The sequence below is a fragment of the Eulemur rufifrons genome, chromosome 13 (genome assembly GCF_041146395.1).
Source record: "Eulemur rufifrons isolate Redbay chromosome 13, OSU_ERuf_1, whole genome shotgun sequence".
Classification (NCBI taxonomy): domain Eukaryota; kingdom Metazoa; phylum Chordata; class Mammalia; order Primates; family Lemuridae; genus Eulemur; species Eulemur rufifrons.
In genome coordinates, this window is record NC_090995.1 from 13,504,757 (window position 1) to 13,529,167 (window position 24,411).

Sequence of the window (24,411 nt, forward strand, 5' to 3'; positions counted from 1 at the left end):
TTGGTCTCTAACGTTGGCACCTAAAGGCTCTGTCTGGGCTCTATCAACACTCTGCCTAGGTGACCACATCCCATGGCTTTCAACAGCATCTCCAGTCAGGCCAGGGCCTTGAATTTCAGACTCACAACCAACCGCTTTTGGGTCAAGCTGACATCAGCATCAGCTGCTCACCCCTGACCTCCTGTGTCGGGGGCACTGCTATTCTTCCAGAGGTACGATCTATCCAGCTGCTCAAGCTACAAATCCACGAGTTACCCTTTCAAATCCAATCAACCAACAAGATGGTCACTGTCATCTCTAAAACATATTCTGAATGTGCCCACTGGCACCACCCTGAGGCAAGCCACGAGCAGCGCTTACCTTCAGTACTGCACCAGCCTCCTATCCTATATCCAGCAGACGGCTGTCTCAGGCATCATTTCTCCTGTTAATTGGAGAAGTTGGAAAATTAAAAATCATTTCCCAGATACCCTTGCACTTAGAGTTCTGGGTTGGAATTAAATACTGTGAATTAAACACACTAGCACAAGGTCTGTCAAGAGAAGCAACACAGAGGCAGTCTTCCCACTGCTATTGGTAAACAAGGTCCCAGAGATTCAAGTGTTTGGAGAAGTTGCAACTGGGCCTGGTATTTCCGTATGTGGCCAGCTTTGTGGGCGTGAGCAGCAGTGGCAATCAACGGTGGCAGCTTCCTGAACTCGCCTAACCACTGCAGGGCATCTCCCCCCGCTCCACAGCCCACTGGCAGTGCCCCTGAGTACTGTTCCTCCAGTTCTGCCACTGATGTGTGAGCCCCTTACTCCGTGTGATTTCTGCCTGAAACACTCAACCCTGACAGACCTAACTCGCCTTCCCGTATCCAGTCTTGCTCGCCTGGAGTCCACTCTCCACCCAAGAAGTCCTTAAATACACAAGTCACTCACATCATCATCTGTTCAAAATCACCCAGTGGCTCCCCACCACACTAAGAACACAGTTCACACTCTTTTCACTGGGGTACCAGGCCCTGGTGATCTGGCCTCTGCCCACTTCTCTGAAGGCATCCAGCCAATTCCTGGAACAGACCAAGCTCTGCTGTGCCCTCTGCCCCCTGCGTGGAATGCTCTTCCTCCCGGTTTCTTACGTGTCTAGTCCTTCGTGTCATTCAGATCAGATGCCGCCCTCTCCTCACCCCACTGTAGAGTCACTCCGTCCTGTTTTCTCTGCACAGCACTTACTAGTATCTAATTGCTTTGCTGTCACCGTTCAACACTGTCTCTCTTCTCCAGGAACGTATGTACCATGGGAGTAGGGAGGACCTTGGTCAGAGCAGATCTGGGGCACACTGTAGCAAATAATGAATATGTACAAGAATAAATTTGCCGGGTGTGGTGGCTCACGCCTGTAATCCTAGCACTCTGGGAGGCCGAGGCGGGAGGATCACTCTTGACGTCAGGAGTTCAAGACCAGCCTGAGCAAGAGTGAGACCTTGTCTCTACTAAAAAAAATAGAAATAAATTAGCTGGACAACTAAAAATGTATATAGAAAAAATTAGCCGGGCATGGTGGCACATGCCTGTAGTCCCAGCTACTCGGGAGGCTGAGGCAGGAGGATCGCTTGAGCCCAGGAGTTTGAGGTTCCTGTGAGCTAGGCTGACGCCACGGCACTCTAGCCCGGGCAGCAAGGCGAGACTCTGTCTCAAAAAAAAAAAAACAAAATAATAAATTTGAAGTAAATTTGTAAGGCAGATGAACTTTACTTCTCTTAGTTACTTCAAGTGTGTTAGTAAAAACTATAAATTATTAAACATTAGGTTAGGATGATATCATTTTGCCATCTGGGCACAGGTGACAAGATAAGTTGTTTTGACACATATTCAACCTTGTACTCTGATGGAAATGAAAAAAATCTGAAAACAAGCCCTTTTGAACACCGTCACTGGAAAAAGTGGCTATCTAAAAATCACTTTTTTTTTTAATGTGACTTGGGGGAAAAGGGACACAAGGACTATCACTGGGTGAATTTCATTCGAGATTATTGCCATTTATTCCAGACTCCTCCGACTCTCGCACTATCACGCTATTGGCTTGTAAGCACAAGTGAACTGTGTACCTTTTTCTCTCTCCATGCGATGCCGAGTCTGGCTCCGGCTGCAGCACCTGGCGGCCGCACGCTTGGTATCAGGTCTCTGGGGGAACAGCGCCATCTGCTGGGCAAGGGCCGCCGTGCATCCGTCTCCCAGCCGGCACCGGCTTTCCACCTCTCCCGGTGCAACTCTCAAGCTGACACCGGTCAGGCTCGGCCACCCAGGCCAGCCCTCCACCACGCCGAACGGCAATCCCTGCTCCGCCAGGAACGCGGATACAAGCAGAGAACCCTTTGTGTCTGAGGCTTCTCTTCTAAAAAACCAACTTGGGTTTTGACCCCAACTCGGAAATCAGTGCCATTTGTGGGAAAGAGAACTGGGGTTAGAAGATTTAAATACACAGGAATAAAAAGAGCCACAACGTCAAGAGGCCTTCGTCCCCTGTATTCTCTGCAAGCGACAGCCTGCTAAAGCCGAGTGCCTTTATTCTTTTCGGAAGTTCCAGAGGTTTTTTTTCCTCCTCCTCTTCCATCTGGATTCATTCGCCTCCTACCTCACTCCCCACTTCCTTTTCTGAAATTTTTTTTTTAGTGACACGTTAACTATACATTTAAGGGGTAAGACGTGATGTTCCAATACATGTTTACACCGATCACTACCCACTTTCTAGGGTATTTTTTCTCCCTCGTAACCAGTCTACTTTATCTTTCAAGTTCTTCCAGAGACCCTTCTCCATCACTGAATGATTTTTTTTTTTTTTTTTTTGAGACAGAGTGTCGCTTTGTTGCCCAGGCTAGAGTGAGTGCCGTGGTGTCAGCCTAGCTCACAGCAACCTCAAACGCCTGGGCTTAAGCAATCCTACTGCCTCAGCCTCCCGAGTAGCTGGGACTACAGGCATGTGCCACCATGCCCGGCTAATTTTTTTTTTTTCTATATATATTTTAGTTGGCCAGATAATTTCTATTTTTAGTAGAGACGAGGTCTCGCTCATTGCTCAGGCTGGTCTCGAACTCCTGACCTTGAGCGATCCACCCGCCTCGGCCTCCCAGAGTGCTAGGATTACAGGCGTGAGCCACCGCGCCCGGCCCACTGAATGAATTTGTATCAGGCTCTAAGAAATTCCACTCACCATGATTTTCCCTTCCTTTCATGTCCCACTTTCACCAACTGCATTTGACATTTCAACTTTCTCTTAGTTCCTGAATCTATCTATTTTCTGCCTCATTATTGAGTGTGAACTACACAGTTTTCCTGACACCCTTTTCCCCGTAAACAAATGCCCCTCCACCTCAATTCTCTGCTGGCTACACACCAAGCACTTTCTTTTCCTTAAATTCCTTTCTCATCTAGTTCCTAGTATACAATTTTCTCTCACTTCTTCCTTACTTTTCCAATTACTCCTTTACATCGTTAAGAGACACCCTTTTCTGCCATCTGCCCTTGAGCTTTTCCAAAAAATGTATGAAGTTCATCTTTTAATTACCATTTGTGGTTTTGCCATCATTTACAAATTACTCCCATCTCTAAGATTCACTTACGTTCACTTCCTTTTTCTTTACTTATATATTTTCATAGTCATTAGATTTCTTAATTAGCTCCTAGAAGATCATAATTAGCAATAAAAAAATATATCCCCTGTCCTCTCATATTTGCAAGACTTCCTGTTCCTCATTCAAAGCATTCCTAAAATTATGCCTCCAGGATTCATTAGTTTTTCTTAAGAGAGTAACTGTCTCCTTCAAGCATTACCTTATATACCTCAAATATTACGATTCTCAAATATCTAAGAAACCGCACTCATATCCTGAACACTTACTATCCAGATGAAACAGTAACCTTACACAGATACATAACTCAATTGCCACTGGCACGCCATTAAAACACACATACACTACATACGTGATTAAGGCAAAAACTAAAATAATATTCTTATCGTTTTCAGTCTCTCCTCAGTCTCAGTTCCTCTTGCTATGGCAGTATGTGGCACAGTTCAGGAACCTATGTAAAACTGAGTGAAGAAGAAAATGCTTTTATTAAGCACAACATGAAATTAGCATGACATCGTATTAGAACGCAATCAGAATAATGCTGTTATAAAATTTACATTTCTCACATTCATTTCAGAGGAAAATATTACATATTAGGGCTCTTGACCTTATGAACTGATTTCAGTAAAATCTTTTTTTATTAATAGTAAATGGCAATTAACATATATTCTCAAACTGTGCTAAGAAGTAGTTAGAACAGCAACTGTAACATCTACAGTGATAACCAGTAGAATTAGGACTATTTTGTTAAACATTAAGAACCACATCTCTATTTTAGCCAGTTACATAGGTGCACCTTTTCCCTGGTAAGGCAACAGGTTGCTGTGGGTGCCAGAATAATTAGCAAGTTTCTTCTTAAGTAACAGATACTTGATTGATCAAGACTCAAGTGAGCATTCTTTCCCAATTTTGCTCCCATCTGAAGCAGAAAAAAATACCTTTTGCCTTGTATATACAGGGAGACAAATATGAAAGAGAGATGCTGTAATTTATAACTTACAATTAAACAGGGTTAGACTTATTTCTAATTACTATTAGAAATAAGTCTTTGAAACAATTCCAGTTTTTAAAACAAGGCTTCTGAATAATTTCTCAAAACTAGCTTTCCATTTGGGTCCATGACTTGATGAACACGTTAGATCTGTATTTCAGCAATTTCTTCCATCAACTACACTTTGCCCTCAGTAAGGGTCAGAGTCCCGTTTCAAACAATTTCTACATATAAAGCATCTTTAAATAAGTTCTGTTTTCACTGAACTGAGACTTTGTTCTCACTTACGTGGAAGTTAATGTGAGCACACACATATCCAGACTTGCATACGTATGTGTATGTGGATGTGTTTGTTTTTACGTAAGTTAATTTCGCCATCAGAATGAAACTAGACGCTGTGGGAGGACCGTGAGGGCGGGAGGCGCCGCGCTAGGCGGAGCGGGGCAGGCACAGGTCCCCGAAGGACGTGATGAGGCTGTAGTAGGTCTTCTCGTCGTCCGTCAGCCCCGCGTTGCCGGGCCTCACCACCACGGCCACGTGCACGTCTGCAGCCTCGGCGGCGCTGGCCTCTGCGCAAACCACAGAAACACCAGGAAACGGCGTCTGAGTGTGCACCCCAGTTATCAGGGGGACGTGGGAATAGAGGGAACGAGTCTGGCCCTGATTTGATCACTGCTGAAGCTACAAGCTGGACACACTGGGGTTGATTATATTATTCTTTCATACCTGTCTTACTTTTTCCCATAATAAATTTTCTTAAAAATACATAACCGTATTTGACAGAACAGAAGGGGAGCTTCATTAAGTACTCATGGATGCAGGCCAGAGCTGTGTCCTGTCCCGAGATTTCCCTCCATCCCTTCCCGTCAGTCCTCCCGGGCACGGAGCTGTGTCCCGAAGGGCAGGCTGCTGGTAACGATGCCAGTTCGGCAGACGCGGGACAAAAGGAACCCTCTGATCTGATCAGGCCAGAACATCTGCTCTCGCCCGCAGACCCCAGACATGTCAGACCCTCTCCCTAGAATGGACCAAGGCAGAGGAGAAAACAGAACACGGGTCTGTGGCAAGAGAGACAGGGCCACTTGCACAGAGAGAGCAAAGCTGGTGAAAAATCTGGCACACATTCTGTGGAATTTAGATTTGATATAATACGAAGCCTCAAGAGTTTCTCAGCCTTTGGAAAGAGGTACAGCATCTCCATGGATACATTCAATGCTGAGAGGTAAGAAGTTCCTGGAGAGAGACCAGGAGACAGGGCTGTTTCTCCCACCTGCCCACCTCCTCAGGTGTCTACTGTCTGCCCTGCCTGTGCACAGACTCGCCTCGCGGTGTGGGAACGCCTTCTACTCCCCGCTCCCTCCCAGCCTGACGCCGACAGCACAATTCTCATCTTGACCCAGTGGAGCCATCACAGTCCATGTGGGACTTGCCACCAGCGAGTGGCTGTTCCATATTCAGGCTTCTTGCCTAGACAGCCATGGAGCAAGTTCTGGCCTTAAGCATCTAATTGGTCTACTGGTATAACAGATACATCAATCTATTGGTATAACTGACTCAAAACCCAGGATCCTTTTCTCCTTTCCTCCAAGGAGAAAGAGTCTCAGTTCTCTCTTTCATGCTTGGGCGTTATTTGAGAGACCAATTTAGTCTTCCATCCGGCCCCAGCAGTGGAAGTCTGGGCACGTGGTACTAAACACAGGACCAGGGATGACAGGAGAGAGCGAGGCGGGCAGGCTGGGAAGTGGGGGTGCCTCCCCCAGCGACACAGGACCCAAGCTCTGGCCCTACTGCCTCATCCAGTGTGGGGCTGGCAGGAGACAAGGGACAGGAATAAAACCTCCTTATGGAGAACTCAGAGGGGGCCAATTTCATTTTGAGGCCAACTTGGGGATAATTTCTAGTCTCCAAAATTAGGAATAATTTCTGGTAGTGCAACCTAAGGAAATGGCTTAAGTGAAAAGAAAAAGTCCTGAAATTATATACGTACTATGATGCCAAATGCAAAAAACACGTGGCTAAAGAAAAGCATATGAAGAAACTGTAAGTGATCTTAGGGCAGGGGCTACAATTACCAACATGATCAGAAAGCTGGGGACAGAGCAAGGGTCTGGGGATCACGAGCTGAACCCCGCCTTCAATCCGGAATGGGCCGACTCTGAGGGGGGTGCCAGGCACACAGCAGAGCCTTAATTCTAAGCCTGCAGAAACGTACCACTTCTCTGCAGAAACTTACCACGAAAACTATTAGGGAAATTGCTACAAGGCAAACTACAGATTTTCATCTGCAAAAGCCTCCTTTATAACAATGATTAGAGAAAAGCAATTCACAGATTAAACATCTAAACTCACCGGGACAAGTCCTATTTCCTTTCCATAAAGAGCAAAACATAGTGGAAGGTCATCAGATTGTCATTCTTCACAGAAACTTACGGCACATCCCACCCTACTGACAGTAAAACCACCTCCCCACCCTACCACTCTAAGCCCCCAGAAGTCAGTCAAGGGTATACTGAAGCCTCAACTCAGTAAAAGGTTTCCATGTAGAAACACGATAAGCAAACGCTTGCAGTACATTTATAGATCAAAGTAGAAACCAAGTGAGACGGTGGCTGTTCAGGCTGACGCTCGATGACAGGACATCTCCGTGGCCTGGCTACGCAGCGGCACGTCAGCACACGCGTCTGCCTCTCTCCTCCAGTGCAATCAAACATGCGAATGTAAAGCTTTCCAGAAAGCAGAGCAAATGAGCTGTCGGTTTGTAGAAACGCTTGAACTTTGAAGCTAACTCAAGCCAGGACATGCAGGACAGGGCTGATCCCATCAAACATGCTGAATTTGCAAAGCTCAAAGCAATAAATAGCTGTGAATCGGCAACGTCTACCTAGATTAAAAATTCTGGTCTAAATTTACCAAGGACTGAAATTTAATACAGATATCATTAAATACTGAAAGTCTACTGTATGTCAGGTAAAATTAAGCCTACTCTACCTCTATTTTTCTGGGGAAAGTTATTGTAACTTCTTTAGGCTTTAGATGATCTATGTTGATTACATTTTTTAAAAAAAACTGCTTAGCAAATTAGTACCTGCTTATATACCTACAACTCCTGCTTGCCTACCACGATGACCAAAAGCTTAAGGGTCAGCAGAAGAGAAACAACATTGTTCAAACACACTACACTTCAGGTAAGACACCTTCACCAGAAACCTGGATTGTCCTTGGGGCCCATCTCTGAAAATCCCAATGAGCGGAAGCGGCTGTAGTTCTGTGACGACAGACAGGAGGGGCTGCAGAGAGGATCTCACTGCAGAAGCCGCCCAGGAGTCACGTGAAGCCACCTCCTCCCCCACCCCCGGCCCCCTTTCCCTAATCCTCTTCTCAGCCTGCTGTCATGGACAGAGTTTGGCGGGAGCAGCTGCACAGCACACTAGTCCCTGCTCCGGGGCCAACAGAAGGTGTGCTCTCAGACCCAGAGAAACTTAAAATCCAAGGCAGAAAAAAAGGAACACAAATAAACAGAAAGGCCCTCAAATACAAGTGCAATGATAAACATACCCACAGTCGGCTCACTGGGCAATGCACCAGCTCTAAAGAGAATGATCCCATCATCAAAAGTTGGAACCAGGTGGGGGAGTTCAGGAGCGCCTCACCGACCAGGGACGCGGAGAACACCTCCCCAGCATCCCCAGCTCCTCACCTGCTGCTTGTTCCCGCATTCACTACCCCCTTCTACAGCTCTCCCGAGGACACTCATTCTCATACAGATGCTCAGAGTGTGTTTTCCATTCGATCAAAACTACTCTTGAAATAATTTATATTGGCAATAAAGTACAGTCTGTATATACTATCTTGGGCCTTCAACCCTTGAAGTTGAATAATGTATATGCTAATGGACTGTGTATAACAAAGAGGGCCATGCTGGGGAGAAAAATATGTATGTCTTGAAATAGGTGACTCGCACACCACCAAGCCCGAGATGGTCTCCGCCTCGGAGCAGAGACCACCCAAGGGAAGGCAGGGAGGAGGCCCCTCCTCACAGCTCACCAACGGAATAATGGGCAAAAAGTGCTTAAACTATATGCGGTGGCTCACGCCTGTAATCCTAGCACTCTGGGAGGCCGAGGTGGGCGGATCGTTTGAGCTCAGGAGTTCAAGACCAGCCTGAGCAAGAGCGAGACACCATCTCTACTAAAAATAGAAAGAAATTATATGGACAGCTAAAAATATATATAGAAAAAATTAGCCGGGCATGGTGGCACATGCCTGTAGTCCCAGCTACTCGGGAGGCTGAGACAGGAGGATCGCTTGAGCTCAGGAGTTTGAGGTTGCTGTGAGCTAGGCTGACGCCACGGCACTCACTCTAGCCTGGGCAACAGAGTGAGACTCTGTCTCAAAAAAAAAAAAAAAAAAAACTATTTGCAGTTCTCTGTTTTTTTGTTTCTGCTGGGTGTGCACAGCTGATCTCACTGCTGTTAAATGCACTGGGCGCAGGTCCCCTGTGACTTCACTGTCCTTAACTAACCATCACCTACCCTAATGCTCCGGCCCACACGCTCCTTCCTACAGTGATTCCACTCATCTTCCTCTGTCATCTTCCCGTGTCATCCGTGTGTACGTGTGCACACAGAGTGATGGGTGGGAAACCATGGCTACGTAGTTAAAACGAGAATTAGTCTTTCCAATCTCACTTCCCCACACACAACCCCCAAGGGTTGGTAAATGGAGAGGGAGGTGGGTCACTGTTTCTTTTTATAAAACTGTTATTTTTCAAGGATTCCCACATAAACTTTCTTTAAAGAAGCAATGTGTTTGTAGTACCAGGCTCAGCTCCTATCTGGGGAGTATGTAAGTTCAATTACTCACCCGCAGTGACATCTGTCAGAAACAAGATGTTGTTGGTTGAGCACCCAATGCTATCTGCAATCTTTCGGTAACTCTCACTCTCCACTTTGTGTCCAATCTTAGTGTCAAAGTGCCCGTCAACAAGCTGAACAGAGAGAAGAGGAAAGACAATATAAATACACTTGCAATACACAGAACCTCTCTGCCTCACATCCCTGTTCTCTGAAATACGTGATCAGTGACGTCGTTCATTCAATAAACACTTAACTGAAAACTACTCAGTAGAGAACGTTCTAGAGCCTACAAATAGTAAATATAAAAACTTCATAGCAATAAAACTTTGGAAGAAGAAAACGACCAGCTCAACATACATGAGGTCATTTTATAATCTACTTGGATTTCATTAACATTCATATATAAGATGATTTTATAATCTACTTGGATTTCATTAGCATTCACTTTATATCCAAAATCGCTTAAAATATACATGCCCTACATTTTACCCTTTAAACACTATTTGCACTCACACAACTTATTGGACTGAATTTTGTTCCTGATGAAAAGTTCTGAACATTGTCCTTTTGATCCTAGAATGAAAAGATTTCTCCAACTTGCCGCATTAATAAGCTATTATTTTATTTTCAAAAATTTTCATTTTCTAATTAAAACATTTTGAAATTCTACTGTAGAGTTAACAGTATTAAATGTCCTTGCCCTCTTGGAAATAACTGGAGTCAAATTTGTAACTTGCTAATTTAACCAACAGTTATTAAAGCCCATATTTAGGATCAGCTATTCTTACATGATCTCCTGAATGTTTTCAGAACTTTTCACAAACTAAAAACAAGCCTAATGAACACTCAAAGATAAATTTAGGCAATATTAAATTTTTTTTCCACTTTCAAGAAGATTGATTTTGCATATTTTCTTTCTCTGTTTGCTTCACTTGTTAACTGGAGAATAAAATTATTAGCAAACTCAGTAGGTAATTATCATGTCCTGTCTATTATCACCTTATCGCCTGTTTCATCACAGAGAGCAGAAAAGAAGTTATATCTGTATTCAGAGACCAGTTACCAGTGATTAAGGAGTTTCATTATTTGTTTTAATATTTGATTTAGAAATAAAATGAAAAGTAAGAAAGTACTAAAATTAGAATACGACAACCTCCAAAGCCAAAGTGTTCTTTGTACGTGGTAGGGGCTCAATAAATATTTATTTTTAAAAACTATTTGGCCAAGTTGCCTATTGCCCATCACTAAGTGCACCTGTACTGGTGAGGCGGCAGTTCTCTCTGAGGGCCTACATGTACGCCCTCTCCCACTGACCACCCCATGCTCTAGGGGGTGCAGGGATGGGGACACAGACGGCCCAGCAGGAATTTTCTCACGTACCAGAAACGTGTAAGTGACCTTAACTTGTCACTGTGTTTAATTACGTGCCCAGTTCTCCCATATAATAATGCAGTTTCTTCTGAAATAAAATCTGTACCTATCCAAAGAGCCCTAAACAAATGAGTCCACCTTGTGCTCTGCTTCATTCAAGAAGTCTACATACGTCTTAGGACTATTTTGCATCTTACCTGATTTGATTTGATTTTTCAAGACACAGAATAAACTTCATTTAACAACCTCACATAGAAGAAATTATAAATGCAATATAATTGAAAGTGATTCTTTTCTTCTTACCTAATTTTAAACAACCAAAAAAAGCATTCCATTAGTTTCCTTTGGGTTGTTGGTTTTCTAACATTGGCGAGATAGTTGATTTACATGCTAGCATGTATGTGCACACACATAATAGGTGCCTCTAGTACCATCCTCATCAAAATCACTTTTATTAGATGTTTAAATAGATTCTTGACCCCACCCCAGACCTGCCAATTCAGATTTGCTAGAAAGCCAAGCCCAGTGATCTACATTTTTAACAAACTACCCAGGTGATCCTTATAAAACAACAAAGTTTAAGAACGTTTGATCCAAAAACAGATAACACAGACATTTCATCCTTCCCTATCTATACTGTCTCCCCCAGTTTTTCCACTTCTCTTTACGACCTGCAAAGGCAATTAATCTACTGATTTAGCTCATAACTATAGAACATTCCTTTAACGGTCGTTATTTCATGTTTTGAAGGTGTCAAAAAACAAGGTAAACCAAGGAACCTACCTCAAGAATATCACCCTCTGTAGAATGCCCAAATAACAGTTTCTGTGCCTCTACGCTCCCTGAAGAATAGACATACACTTTCATTCCGGCCTCTCTCCACTTCCTGACTGCTGGAACTACATCTGCAAAGAACCTAGAGGGAAAACCACCAAGTTACAATGCAGAAACACATCAGCCAGCCAGATGAAACCCAGTCAAAATAATGCCACACATTGCTCTGTTTGTACCAAAGGGGAACCTGAGAAGCAGGTCCACGGCTGTGAACTCCTGCAGTTCTAATAAGCTGACAAATGTGTTGCCAGAGTTCCAAGGTCACAGCAGATTAGAAGCAACACTTTAGGTGGAAAGTGGAAAAACTATTCTCTCCTTCCTCTAAAATTATTCTCACAGCGACACTAATGACAGAAAAAAGGGATTACAGATAAAGGGATGAAATAAGAAAGTGATTTTTTTTAAATTACCAACTAACTCAAAAAAGCAATAGCAATAATGTTATACTATTATATAATCTGTAATTAACAAGAAAAGGTTAAATTATATCCAGCATGCTTTAAGAAGGCATGAAAATGCTTTCAGAAAGATCTGCACCCAAAACGATTTTTTTAAAAAAACGTTGTGAGTTCAAAGCTATAAACCTTTGATTAGCCAGAAAACAGAATTACATTTCTTGAGAACTAAGAAAACCTAAAGTTTTACTATACAAAAATTACATAACTCATCAGTTAAGACACGTGTACCATCTCACATGGTCAACCTGCAAATGGTGTCTGATTTTCTGACTCCTGACACTCTCTCTTACCAATTTCACAGTACATTCCACATTCGTGGAGGAAATGACATCATAGAGGGTGAAAGAGGAACTTGGGTTATGGAACCAGTCATCTTTAAAACATTAACTGGAGAATATCAGCGAAGCCCTGTGTTGCATACGCATTAATATGCTCACTATGCAGCACTAATTGAAGGAAAGAGACCAACAAGTTAAAAACCAGGCACACAATTGTAAGTGTGTTACTTTGCACTGCACATGGAGCCAGACTTTTTCCACGTTAAATTTGCACAGATTGTTACTGCTCTGAAGCAATGCTTTAGCAGTTTACGGTCATTTACGCCAAGCCCTGGTTTTATAATTAAGGCACCGAGACAAAGAAGAGGGCTAACTGCTAGGAGCACAGTCTTCCGGCTCCACTTTTGTGAGTCTTTTACCATGTGAACTGGCTGATATTCCCAGATAATTGGCATATCCTGAAATTTATCTATGTAAAGCACATAAATAAAAGAATGACATCTGTTTAACAGAAATACAAAAGAAATAAATGTGGGCAGTTGGAAACGATCTTGGATTTTAGGGTTTTACACCAGGCAACAGACTAAAATCCTTATCAGCAGAGTCTTACTAAGAATTTCTTCCTGTGAACGCATTTGGGGCAAAAAAAAAAAAAAAAAGAATTTCTCAGTTGGGTGCAGTGGGTCACCCATGGAATATCCTAGCACCCTGGGAGGCCAAGGCGGGAGGGTCGCTTCGACACCAGCCTGAGCAAGAGCGAGACCCTGTCTCTACTAAAATAGAAAAATTATCCGGGTGTGGTGACATATGCCTGTAGTCCCAGCTACTCGGGAGGCACACAGGAGGACACCTGAGCAACCAGGAGTTTGAGGTTGCAGTGAGCCACAATGATGCCACTGCATTCTACCCAGGACAACAGAGCAAGACTCTGTCTCAAAAAAAAAAAAAAAAAAAAGAATTTCTAAGCAATACTATACTCATGAGTCTCCTTAAACAGGAGTGCTATCAGGAACTCCACAACCAAGATGAAAGGATTTGTGGAAGTTGCTCAAAAGAGCACAGAAAAAATCGGCAGTGCTGACATTGTCTGAGCAACCCCTAAATGACAGAGCGCATATTTCACAGCATTCTCACTCTCTCTCTCTAACAGAGCAAAAAGCAGGCAACTAACAGTCCTGGGAAGCAGCCTGACACTGCGGTCACTAGTGTGCTAAGGATCAGGTATGACTTACTTCCAGGGAGCGTTACAGGAAGTTGTTTTAAACTGGGACTACAAGTCTTTCAACTATCCTGCAAAGCCAGACACGCGGGTCTGCGGAATTCAGCTGGGTGAAATGCTTGAGCTCCGCTTTGAAAAAAATAAAACAACTCCCTTGTGAGAATAAAAAGAATGTTGATTTAATCTATTTTACTAATCATGCTACTTACACCGGGAAGAGAGGACTAGAAAAACCTATCTGGATTTGGGGCTGGTGGGATGCTTAGCCCGACGTGAGCACATACTCTGCCTTCATCCGCCCGGCTGTGAACGCCGCCCTCCACATGTGGCCCTGCAGCTGTTTGAGGGCGGTGGTCTTTCGGTCCAGAGACATCTGCCAGCACACGTTGTCCACCACAGCCTGAACCGCCCGCTGCAGGTCGTCCGCTCCGCTCCCCGGCGCTTCCGGGATGGGAACAGCCCCATCCAGGTGGGCATCCTCTTCGGCCTTTGAGTCAGAAACAACAGGAAGTTCGTTTTTGCACTTACTCAAAAAACATCATTTAAAACGAGATCCCAAAACCAAGCAGACCAATTTTTTCCCACTATCGTTAACCCTAGCACTGCTACAAATTAAAATATCGCGCACCTTGGAGCTGATACAAATGATCGCCAAAAGCAACTGGATTAAGAAATGTAAGTGACCTTTCCTAGACTGCGAGAGCCGACACTGTGACCGAGAGGTGTGCTGTGTGTGAGAAGGCAGAGCACGTAACGACAGAGCAAGGGTTTGCTGATTTGCTCACTGGGATCACCACACCAGGACTTCAGTTAAACTCAATCATTTTTCTCTGCACTATAACTAACTGAGGAAGAAACAAAGAAAACCTCATAAATTCGTTGATGCCTGGAATTCAATGAAAAGAAGCTAGGCAAATAATGGGGTTGGTTCACATTCGGTCTCCTACACTTGCCCACATCTTGCAAAAATCCTAACAGCCACTGAGAACACTGACCTCGTGACAATACAATCCACTCTCTAAAGATATTTATATACTATAATGGGGGAATATGTATGATCCAGCAAGGATTGCAACAACAACAAGAAAAAGGTAAGGAAGGGCCGGGCATAGTGGCTCACGCCTGTAATCCTGGCACTCCGGGAGGGCAAGGTGGGAGGATCGCTCGAGCAAGAACAAGACCCCGTCTCTACAAAAAAATAGAAAAATTAGTCTGGGTGTGGTGATGCATTCCTGTAGTCCCAACTACCTGGGAGGCTGAGGCAGGAGGATCGCTTGCGCCCAGGAGTTTGAGGTTGCTGTGAGCTAAGATGACACCACTGCACTCTACCCCGGGTGACAGAGCAAGACTCTGTCTAAAAAAAAAATTAAATAAATAAAAATAAATAAATAAACTAACTAAAATAACTGCCAGTGCATTAGCTCCACAAACCAGCTAAGATCTCTGCCACTGAAGCAGTTCTAGCAAAAATAAGCGCAGGAGTTCCCCAGCACACGATGAAGGGAAAGACAGGCTGAGGACGGGAGGCAAAGGAGAGCAGCACGACGCACGCGAGGCCGAGGCGACCGTGCAGGCCGGGCCAGGCTGTGCAGGGTGACAAGTCTGGGGGCGCGTGGACGTGAGGACCCAGGAGCACTGGAGAGGGGCGGCAGGCAGCAGAGAGTGGGAGATGACGAGGTGCCGCCACTTGGAGATAGTAACGAAAAAATGCAGAGACTGCACAAAACCTGTGCATTCCACCCAGAAAAAGCTTCGTTTTATAAATACGTGATATTTTTACGCAATTTGAACAGCTCTAGGAAGAGGCAATTCTAGAGACAACAAACTCCACGATCTGGCCTTTAATTACGTGCTGTGAATTCCTGAGAAGGCAAGTCAGTGCAACCGCATTGCCCTGTGAGTCGGGCACTGGCTTTGCACCACGCTCAGCAGATACTCGGCGTGTCTGGGCACCCTCAACTCTCAGACACTCGGGAATGCGAGACAGAAATGTCCCAACCTGTTTCCTCAAAAGACTGACATCCTGCTGGCACTCCTCTTCTTCCCAATGCGTCTGCAGATACTCTTTAACATTTTCTTTGATGTAAGGAAATAAAATGTCCTGAATAAGACAGCAAAGACAGAAGAAAAAAGAGTTAGCTTTTGTCAGTGGCACGAGATCCAGCTCTTCTACGATGTCACCTTACCTCACCGTAACGAACACGTCAACGGAACTGTTGGTGACAATCCTGCTGTGGATGCAGGAGCCAGACAGAGATCAAGAAACAAACGAACCAGACCAGGAGCTGGCCAAATCCGGTCCACCGCCTATCTCTGTCAATGAAGTTTTACTGGAAACTTTTCTGTCAATGAAGTTTTAGCCACCGCCTATTTCTGTAAATGAAGTTTTACTGGCACCCAGCCACACTCATTTATTTACACACTGTCTCTGGCTACTTTTGGGGTCACAATGGCAGAGTTGAATAATTGTGACTGAGATCACGTATGGCCAGCACGGCCTAAAATATTTACTATCCAGCCCTTCACAGAAAAGGGATCTGCCAACTACTAAGCTAGATGACCAGACCAACGGTCCCTGAGGGCGTGGATCGAGTGTGTCTGGCTCACACAGCTGGATCCCCAATGCACACCACGGTACTGTACATATAACTTAAACATCTGCTGAGGGAATGGTGTCCGTGCATGACAAATGTTAAAACTGACCCCTATGACTCCCTGGTAATCAGACCACCTACAGAGCATCCTATAAGAAACTGATGTGCAAAACAGTTCAGCAATAAATAACCTGTCAGTCGCCTATGCACTGGGAGTATGATTTCTCTTTCTCAGCTGGAGTTCTTCCTCTGCCTTTTCCTAGCTGTGTTCAAGTCATTTTTCCTCACTGAGCCCCGGTTTTCCCATCTGCTATCCAGGCAGATGACACAGGGCAAAGTCACTGGAGTATTTAGAGATAGTTTACGGAAAGCACCTGCCACGTTATCACTTGTTCTCTCCAGCACATGCAGCAAAACTGGGCAAGAATCACCTCAACTTACTGATACATAACAGCAGAGATGTTCCCAGAGGATAAATCCCAAGCACAGCCAAGTCTTTCATTCAGTATTTATTTAGTGAGGACCTACTGAGCGTCAGAGACTTCTGACAACAGAGTTATAAACCACAGCCACTCTTCTCAGAGCACGCCAAGAAATACTGGGTGCATGGTTTCAACCAATTCTAAACTTCTGGGGAAAGCTTTAGAAGTTGGAGATTACTCTAGAATTCCTGATCATCCAGTTTTCCCCCTCTCCTCATTTAAAAAACTCCCCTCTATACTGAATAAAATGACAAAGCTGGACATAGAAGCTAGAATTTAAAACAACATCTAGAATATCAATTATCTAAGGTCAACATGGTAGACTGTTCTATTTTAGTGCAAAAGTGTTACTACGTAACACAAAAGCGTAACATGAAAGCACGTACACGGTACGGTTAACTAAATTGTGAAGATTTTATCCATTTTTTTCAACACACACATCCATTTGTTTGAACCCACACACTTTTTGAGCATCTACTAAGTACCATAAATAAAATGCCTTTATGTGGCTTTTAAAAAAGCCTATAAAGTAGCCTGCCATGTGCTATGATACCATGCAAGAATGCTCCAAAACATTTTTTAAAGCCAGTGCTTACTGCCCAATCCTGCCCAGTGAAAATTTTCAGGCTTATAAAACAATTCCAGAAATAACGTGATAATAAATGTTTTAACTTCAGTTATAATCCATTCATAGATAATTTCAGAATACTATGGTATGACAAAAAATGCTATAAAAAACCCAGGATTCTACAAATAGATGTGTGGTTTTTAGTTCAGCAGGCACCTAAGGTGGTGTTACAGTTTAGCAGTGCATGTAAAAGGCTACAGAACTAAATTAGAGTATTTGTGTTTGGAAGGAGTATGATTCAGTTCCACTGCATGCTGGCAGCGACAACACGCCAGCAGCAATTTCTATTTCTCTTAGACAGCTCGATGGTGCCTTAATGAAACAGCTCCATTAAGGGCCCAAAATTTCTGAAGATCTAATTAAAGAAGGTGCCTCGTAAATGATCAGAAGTCCAGACATGGATTTGCTTTATGGTGAAGTGGTTGTTTTAATAAAAAGGTCATAGAATCAATAAAAATAAAGCTGTTGTTACGATATTTACTCAAAATACCCACTGAAGGAAATGGGTAATAAAAGGTACCACCTAAGGACAATACTTAGAGCACAACTATTTCAAGAAACTATTTTAAAAACCTTCCAAGGGAACCACACAGTGCAAATGACTTACAGTATTTGAGAACTTATTCAGCAAGAAAATTAAGCAACACAAAGGCAATATTGGTGGGTTACTGTTTCTCTATTAATCTCAAAGAATAAAAAGAAATTTAAGTGGCTTGATAGTTCCTAAAAATAAATATCCTCCAAATAATAAAACAGATTACAAACAGTACGTAGAGCATAATCCTATTAGGTGGATATCTAATGCATAGAACAAAGTCTGAGAGAACATGGACCTAAATGTTTACAAGGGTTCTGTTCTCTCTGGGCCATGATGTTAAAAGCAGCTTTTGGGGGGGGGGGGGAGGCCATACCTATTTTCTACAATGAAAATGTATAATCTGAACAGTTAGCAAAATTATATTTTAGTAAAAAAGTTCACAGATTTGCTTACAGTGTTTTAAATAAAGCTATCCCCTACAAAAACAAACAAGCAAATTAGAGGCTGTTTACCCTAAGAATAAAATTTGGGAAACTAAAAGCAATGGACAAAATAGTTATCTGCAGCAGCACAGCTGAAGACTTTAGTAAAACTCAAATCTCACCAGAATGACCAGACTGAAGCCTCAAGAGAATAGAGCTGGACCCACACAGGCAGCGAGTCAGCTGTGCTAGGATAAATCTGCAGACAGACCGTTATTCGTGCTGAGCCAAGTTTCTCCGCTGGGTCAAAGTCATTTCCCTGATGGTCTTGTCACCTAGCATCTCTCTTTGATTAAGGTTAGCCTTCCCATGTGGTTCTCCCAGAGCAGTTTAGCATCAGATGACTGTGGCAATATTATTAGGCAAACTTATATTAAACCAGGTTTTTTATTTACATACACCAATCTTTCATGCGTTGGTTAATGTTAAAACAGTCTTCCAGGACCAACCCAACTTTTGTTCCCTGAAGCCCTGGCCCTAGACCAGAGTGGGCCTCCCTGGGGAGGCAGCAGCTGGGCAGTCCCTCTGGTGACGTCACCTCTACGCTACTATGCTCTGACGGTCCCTAGTCGCACCTGTGAAGTGGGCCGTCTCACACACCTGGATTCACGGGAAACTATTAAGGGCCACATCACTTTTAAGTGAAGACAGAAGCTTCCTTTGTAGGAGTAAATAAACAATACCTTCCTCTTTAAGGCCTGGTCATTCTAAATCAAGAATTAGAAGTTATCAAAAAGCAAGGAGGCCGGGCGCGGTGGCTCACGCCTGTAATCCTAGCACTCTGGGAGACCGAGGCCGGAGGATTGTTTGAGCTCAGAAGTTCGAGACCAGCCTGAGCAAGAGCGAGACCCCGTCTCTACTAAAAATAGAAAGAAATTATCTGGACAGCTAAAAATATATATAGAAAAATTAGCCAGGCATGGTGGCACATGCCTGTAGTCCCAACTACTCGGGAGGCTGAGGGAGGAGGATCGCTTGAGCCCAGGGGTTTGAGGTTGCTGTGAGTGAGGCTGACGCCACGGCACTCTAGCCTGGGCAACAGTGCGAGACTCTGTCTCAAAAAAAAAAAAAAAAGAAGCAGGAAAGTTTGTCTTATCATTTCCAGTCTAATTAATGATCAACAGAAAGGGAAAGGGAATGATTGTTAGTAATTTAGCCTAGTATTTTAAATAATCTTTGTAAAACACTAAATCTTTCTCAATAAAAAAAGTTTCATAATATTAACATGTTAGTTGGGAAAACATTCATTTTGTTCCAAGAAAGTGAATGCATTTATTAAAATATAAGAGCTACATATCTGTGCTTAAAATGTTTTGAATGAGAAGCTATTTAAATAAAGCATGGTAAGAACAGTCATATATGACAACTATAAAAAAAAAAAAAAAACCTTAAGTAGTTCCTGAGAGTTTTAAAGAAAGCTGCCCCTTGTAAAAATAACAAAAAACAGTTTTTTCATATTCTTGAATTTTAATTTTTGCCTTGCCCCCTTTCAGAAATAATAATTGAAGCTAGTTTCTGAGCCTCACTTTATTTGTGAGACACACCTTGCAGAGAGATGACAAGGATTAAATTAGACAATTTACATCACAGTAAATATCTTCCGGTTCCTTCAGAAGAGATCTGCAGACCTCTGAAATGGGACCGCCTGACACTGGAAAAAAAAACCCACGGCCTCATTCTGCTCGGCACGGCCCTGGAACTCATGCAGTCTGGTGCAAAGGCTCAAAGGCTATTTCTACTTCTATTGTTATTACTATTATTTTTTTTTACTACAGCATCTCTTAAAATGGTCCCGCAAACTCTGTTTGAACACTTGTAAGGACGGGAATGTACTGCTTCTTGGAATGGTCCATGCCATCTGCCAGATAGTTTCAGCAGTTGTGGTATTAAAACTATTCCTCAAATAGCCTTCCTGAAGACCACACTAGATGTTATCAAGAAGTTTCTATGTTCTGGCTGCTACTTGGGGTCACCGGGTTTCAGAAATTATAACCCTACTGTCCCTATTTTCATGGGGTAAGCAGGTCAGGACCCAACCAAGGTACACCCCCTTTGAAAACTCCTGGTCACCACATACTTCTATGGTGCATTACTTCATATTGATTAAAGGGCTCTCATATCAACTGTGTCATCAAACATACAGCAGCCAATCAAAGAAGACAGCACAAACTGTGGTCCCATTTCAGAAGTCAGGTGCAGTAAGGGAAATAAGAGTTTTTGAGTAAGACCATTTGGAGTCCAATCCCAGGCATACTGTTCAACTTTTCAGAGCCTGTTTCCTTGTCAGTAAAATGTAGACAGTGCACACACCTCACAGTTGTTGAGGCTGAGTCAAGTATCTTGCACATAAACAGCAGTCAATGTTTCCTTCCAGCATTCCACAGGAGGGCAGGACTACAAATTCACACACCTACTCTGACGAATAAAGCTCAAAGTAGAACATTTTTCAACTCCCATGCTCAACCTCTGCATATTCAGAGGTTCAAAAGGTATTCAAATGGCCAGGCACCGTGGCTCATGCCTGTAACCCCAGCACTTTGAGAGGCTGAGGCCAGAGGATGGTTTGAGGCCAGGAATTCAAGACCAGTCTGGACAAGACTCTGTCTCAACAAAAAATAAAAAAATTAGCCAGGTATGGTGGCACGTGCCTGTAATCCTGGGTACTCGGGAGACTGAGGTGAGCCCAAGAGTTAGAGATTACAGTGAGCTATGATCATGCCACTGCAGTCTGAGCAACAGAGTGAGATATTGTCTCTAAAAAATATAAATAATTTTTTAAAAAGGTGCTCAAAAGATTAGTCCTTGAGATATTCTGCTTAAAGGTTTTTGTTCAAGTAAATTTGTGAAATACCACTCTTGGAGATTCACAAAGTGTGTGTGTGTGTATGATACAAAGGCTCTGAGAAGTCTTGCAATAAAGAAACCCAGCTGAACTCCAGACTAGCACTTCCCAAAAGAGCATTTAATGGAATTCTTTTTTGCATAATTACCATAAACACCCACACAGATCTTTCTTCTAAACATTTTAGGAACACTGGTTTTGATAAATTCAAGTGCAATAAGTTACAACAGATTAAATTATAATAAACAATATCAATGATTAATAACATATATTACCATAAAATTGAGTACAAGAAAGAATCCTTTAAACAAGATCCCTGAATCATTCTTTTGCAGCCTGCCTTGAATTTGCATGCAGTCTGGTGTACTAAAATCAGAAAAATTTATATAGGCAACTAAGCCATTTGTATTCTCAGATCTCAGAGTAAGTCTGCCACAAAGATTCCAACAAGTGGCCCATAATGTCACCTAGCAGAAGATACACTGGGCAAAAAGGTGGGGGAGGCACATTTTGTTTTGTTACAAAATTGATTTGCATGAGGTATCTTATTCCCCAAATCCACTTTCCAAGAATGGTACAAAGCTAATGCCACATTGCTACCCCTCCAGTCACTGGCCTTGGTTTCCTGATGACAGCAGAAAGCAACGGAAGCCAGAACGGAGCTAGTGAGCTAGAAACTTTACTAAACCACAAAAATGAGGAATCCTTTTTACTCTGAAAACCAAGAAAGCAGGTATTCTGTCGCAATCAACAAGAAAAAAAGAAAGTCAACTCAATTATTGGCATTTGAGCAATCCTGATTTTTGTCGCAGAGGTCTCTGGTGTGTTTAAAAACTTGGGAAAATTGGCCGGGTGCGGTGGCTCACGCCTGTAATCCTAGCACTCTGGGAGGCCGAGGTGGGCGGATCGTTTGAGCTCAGGAGTTCGAGACCAGCCTGAGCAAGAGCGAGACCCCATCTCTACTAAAAATAGAAAGAAATTATATGGACAACTAAAAATATATATAGAAAAAATTAGCCGGGCCTGGTGGTGCATGCCTGTAGTCCCAGCTACTCGGGAGGCTGAGACAGGAGGATCGCTTGAGCTCAGGAGTTTGAGGTTGCTGTGAGCTAGGCTAACGCCACGGCACTCACTCTAGCCTGGGCAACAGAGTGAGACTCTGTCTCAAAAAAAAAAAAACAAACAAACAAACACAAAACTTGGGAAAATTGCCAAACTAGATTTCTTCTGAACCTTTGCTAAGATGTCAAAGTACTGGGATTGTTCTAAAAAAAGTGTGTAAGCGGTTGTTACATTTGGAGTCCTAGAACTGTACGTGGATTTTATATTATGTCCTACATCAAAAAACTCATTCTTAAAAAAAACTTTAGGCCGGGCGTGGTGGCGGGCGCGGTGGCTCACGCCTGCAATCCTAGCACTCTGGGAGGCCGAGGAGGGAGAAAGGTCAGGAGTTCGAGACCAGCCTGAGGAAGAGCGAGACGCCCCCCCCCACCATCTCTAGTAAAAAGAGAAAGAAATTATCTGGACAGCTAAAAATGTATAGAAAAAATTAGCCAGGCATGGTGGCGCATGCCTGTAGTCCCAGCTACTCGGGAGGCTGAGGCAGGAGGATCGCTTGAGTCGAGGAGTCTGAGGTTGCTGTGAGCTAGGCTGACACCACAGCACTCACTCTAGCCAGGGTGACAGAGCGAGACTCTGTCTCAAAACAAACAAACAAACAAAACCCCACTCGTTCTTCACAGATAATTTTTTTTTTTTTTTTGAGACAGTCTCGCTTTGTTGCCTGGGCTAGAGTGAGTGCCAGATAATTTTTTAAAATAAAACTAAAATAGAATTCAAAAGTCAGGCTTCTCAGTTTCCCGGAAGATGGGTTTTTCCCACTTTGTAATCTCTCTCCCTCATATTACTGTTAGGGAAGCACCTCTAGTTGATACATACTTGCATCTGAAATGAATTCTTAAACCTCTGGGAGCCACATAAAGAGCAGATGGGACCTGAGAAATTCTTCCAAACGTTATACTAACATTTGATATTCACTTATTCTGACACACGAATAGAATACATATAAAGGAAAGACGCCGCTATAATGCAAAGTTGTAAGCTTGTGCATTAGGTGCAAACAAGTGTTGGCTAGACTGACATCCTAGAAAGAATGTTCTGGATAAGAGCATCAAGCTTCTGTGGTTTTCTGAGAAAAACAAATGGAATCTAGTCAGTGTCCTATAGCTAAAAAAAAAAAAAAAGAATCAGCGCTGTGGACCACAGAGCTCAGGGAAGTAAAATAACACAGCCTGCCGTTCGGCCACCAACAGCAGGAGTGGGAAGGGGCGAAGAGCAAGCATTATCGCCCAAGACGCCAGGGCTTCCAGAAAAGTCGGCCTGACCCTTCAGTCTTTTCATTTGGAGACTGAAAGCCTCAAGTACCATATTTAAATCGCCGCCGCCTCGCCAGGTGCGCCCAAACAGAGAGAGGGCGCTCACCTGCGGCCGACGGTGCACACCTGCTGGGTGCGGGGCGCCCGCGTCTCCGGACCCCGCCCGGCCGACCTGCACCCTCGGCCTTTTTTCACGCCCACTCCCGTGCCCGCTGCCCGGCCCGCATCCAAGCGAGAGGGAGGACGGCGGAGGCAGAAGACGGTGCTCGAGCAAGACCGTTCCCTTCCTCCCGTTCCACGGGAGCCGCGAAGCCAGCCACACCGCCTCCCCTACGCCTCGCGGCTCCACGGCAAGTCTGCGACACTTAGAAAACCATTTTAACTGTTTTTAGGCACAAATGACTTCCCCGCTTCCTTCCGCCCCTCACCTTCACGAAAGCAATCGGGGTTGTGGTACCTTCGATATCTAACAGGATCACGCTGACTTCCGCGGGCACCGAAAGCACGACCATCTCCCCTCCGGATGCCAACGGGGGCCTCGGCCTACGGGTGCGGAGGGCGCAGGGCGGCGCCGCCGAGCGCGGTCCGGGGACTCCCACAGCCCCGCGGAGTCTCGGAGCGGGGACCGCGCGCTGCCCGGAGGGCGTGTGGGAGCAGCCACCTGCGCACACCTGGAAGTGGAGAAGCGGCCGCCCGGAAGCCGCGAACTCTCGAGCAGTTCGGGGCAGTGGCCGAGACCACGTGGGCAGGCGGAGGGGGCGGCTCCGACGGCGCTCCGAGGGGGCGGGGGAGGCAAAGGCGCCGGCGCCGATTGGCCAGCACAGGCCGCGAACGCCGTCCGTCAAAATGG

General features: G+C 44.2%; 1 protein-coding gene across 1 annotated transcript; it reads right to left on the reverse strand.

Annotated features, from left to right (window-relative positions):
• Window positions 1–4,216: 4,216 nt before the first annotated feature.
• ENOPH1 (enolase-phosphatase 1) lies at window positions 4,217–24,256 on the reverse strand. The gene is made up of 6 exons (XM_069485568.1): window positions 23,990–24,256; window positions 15,620–15,721; window positions 13,905–14,107; window positions 11,615–11,747; window positions 9,468–9,591; window positions 4,217–5,173 (listed from the first exon to the last, which is right to left on the reverse strand). Exons 1-6 carry the CDS (start codon window positions 24,071–24,073, stop codon window positions 5,034–5,036), a joined length of 786 nt encoding a protein of 261 aa, XP_069341669.1. The 5' UTR covers window positions 24,074–24,256; the 3' UTR covers window positions 4,217–5,033.
• Window positions 24,257–24,411: the final 155 nt, after the last annotated feature.

Excerpts from the sequence above, each read along its gene's own strand:
- ENOPH1 (XM_069485568.1), bottom strand. The coding sequence starts at position 24,073 with ATGGTCGTGCTTTCGGTGCCCGCGGAAGTCAGCGTGATCCTGTTAGAT. Across the intron at positions 15,722-23,989 it reads CCCCGATTGCTTTCGTGAAG|GACATTTTATTTCCTTACAT; the intron begins GTGAGGGGCGGA and ends TGTCTTATTCAG. Across the intron at positions 14,108-15,619 it reads TCAGTCTTTTGAGGAAACAG|GCCGAAGAGGATGCCCACCT; the intron begins GTTGGGACATTT and ends TCTGACTCAAAG.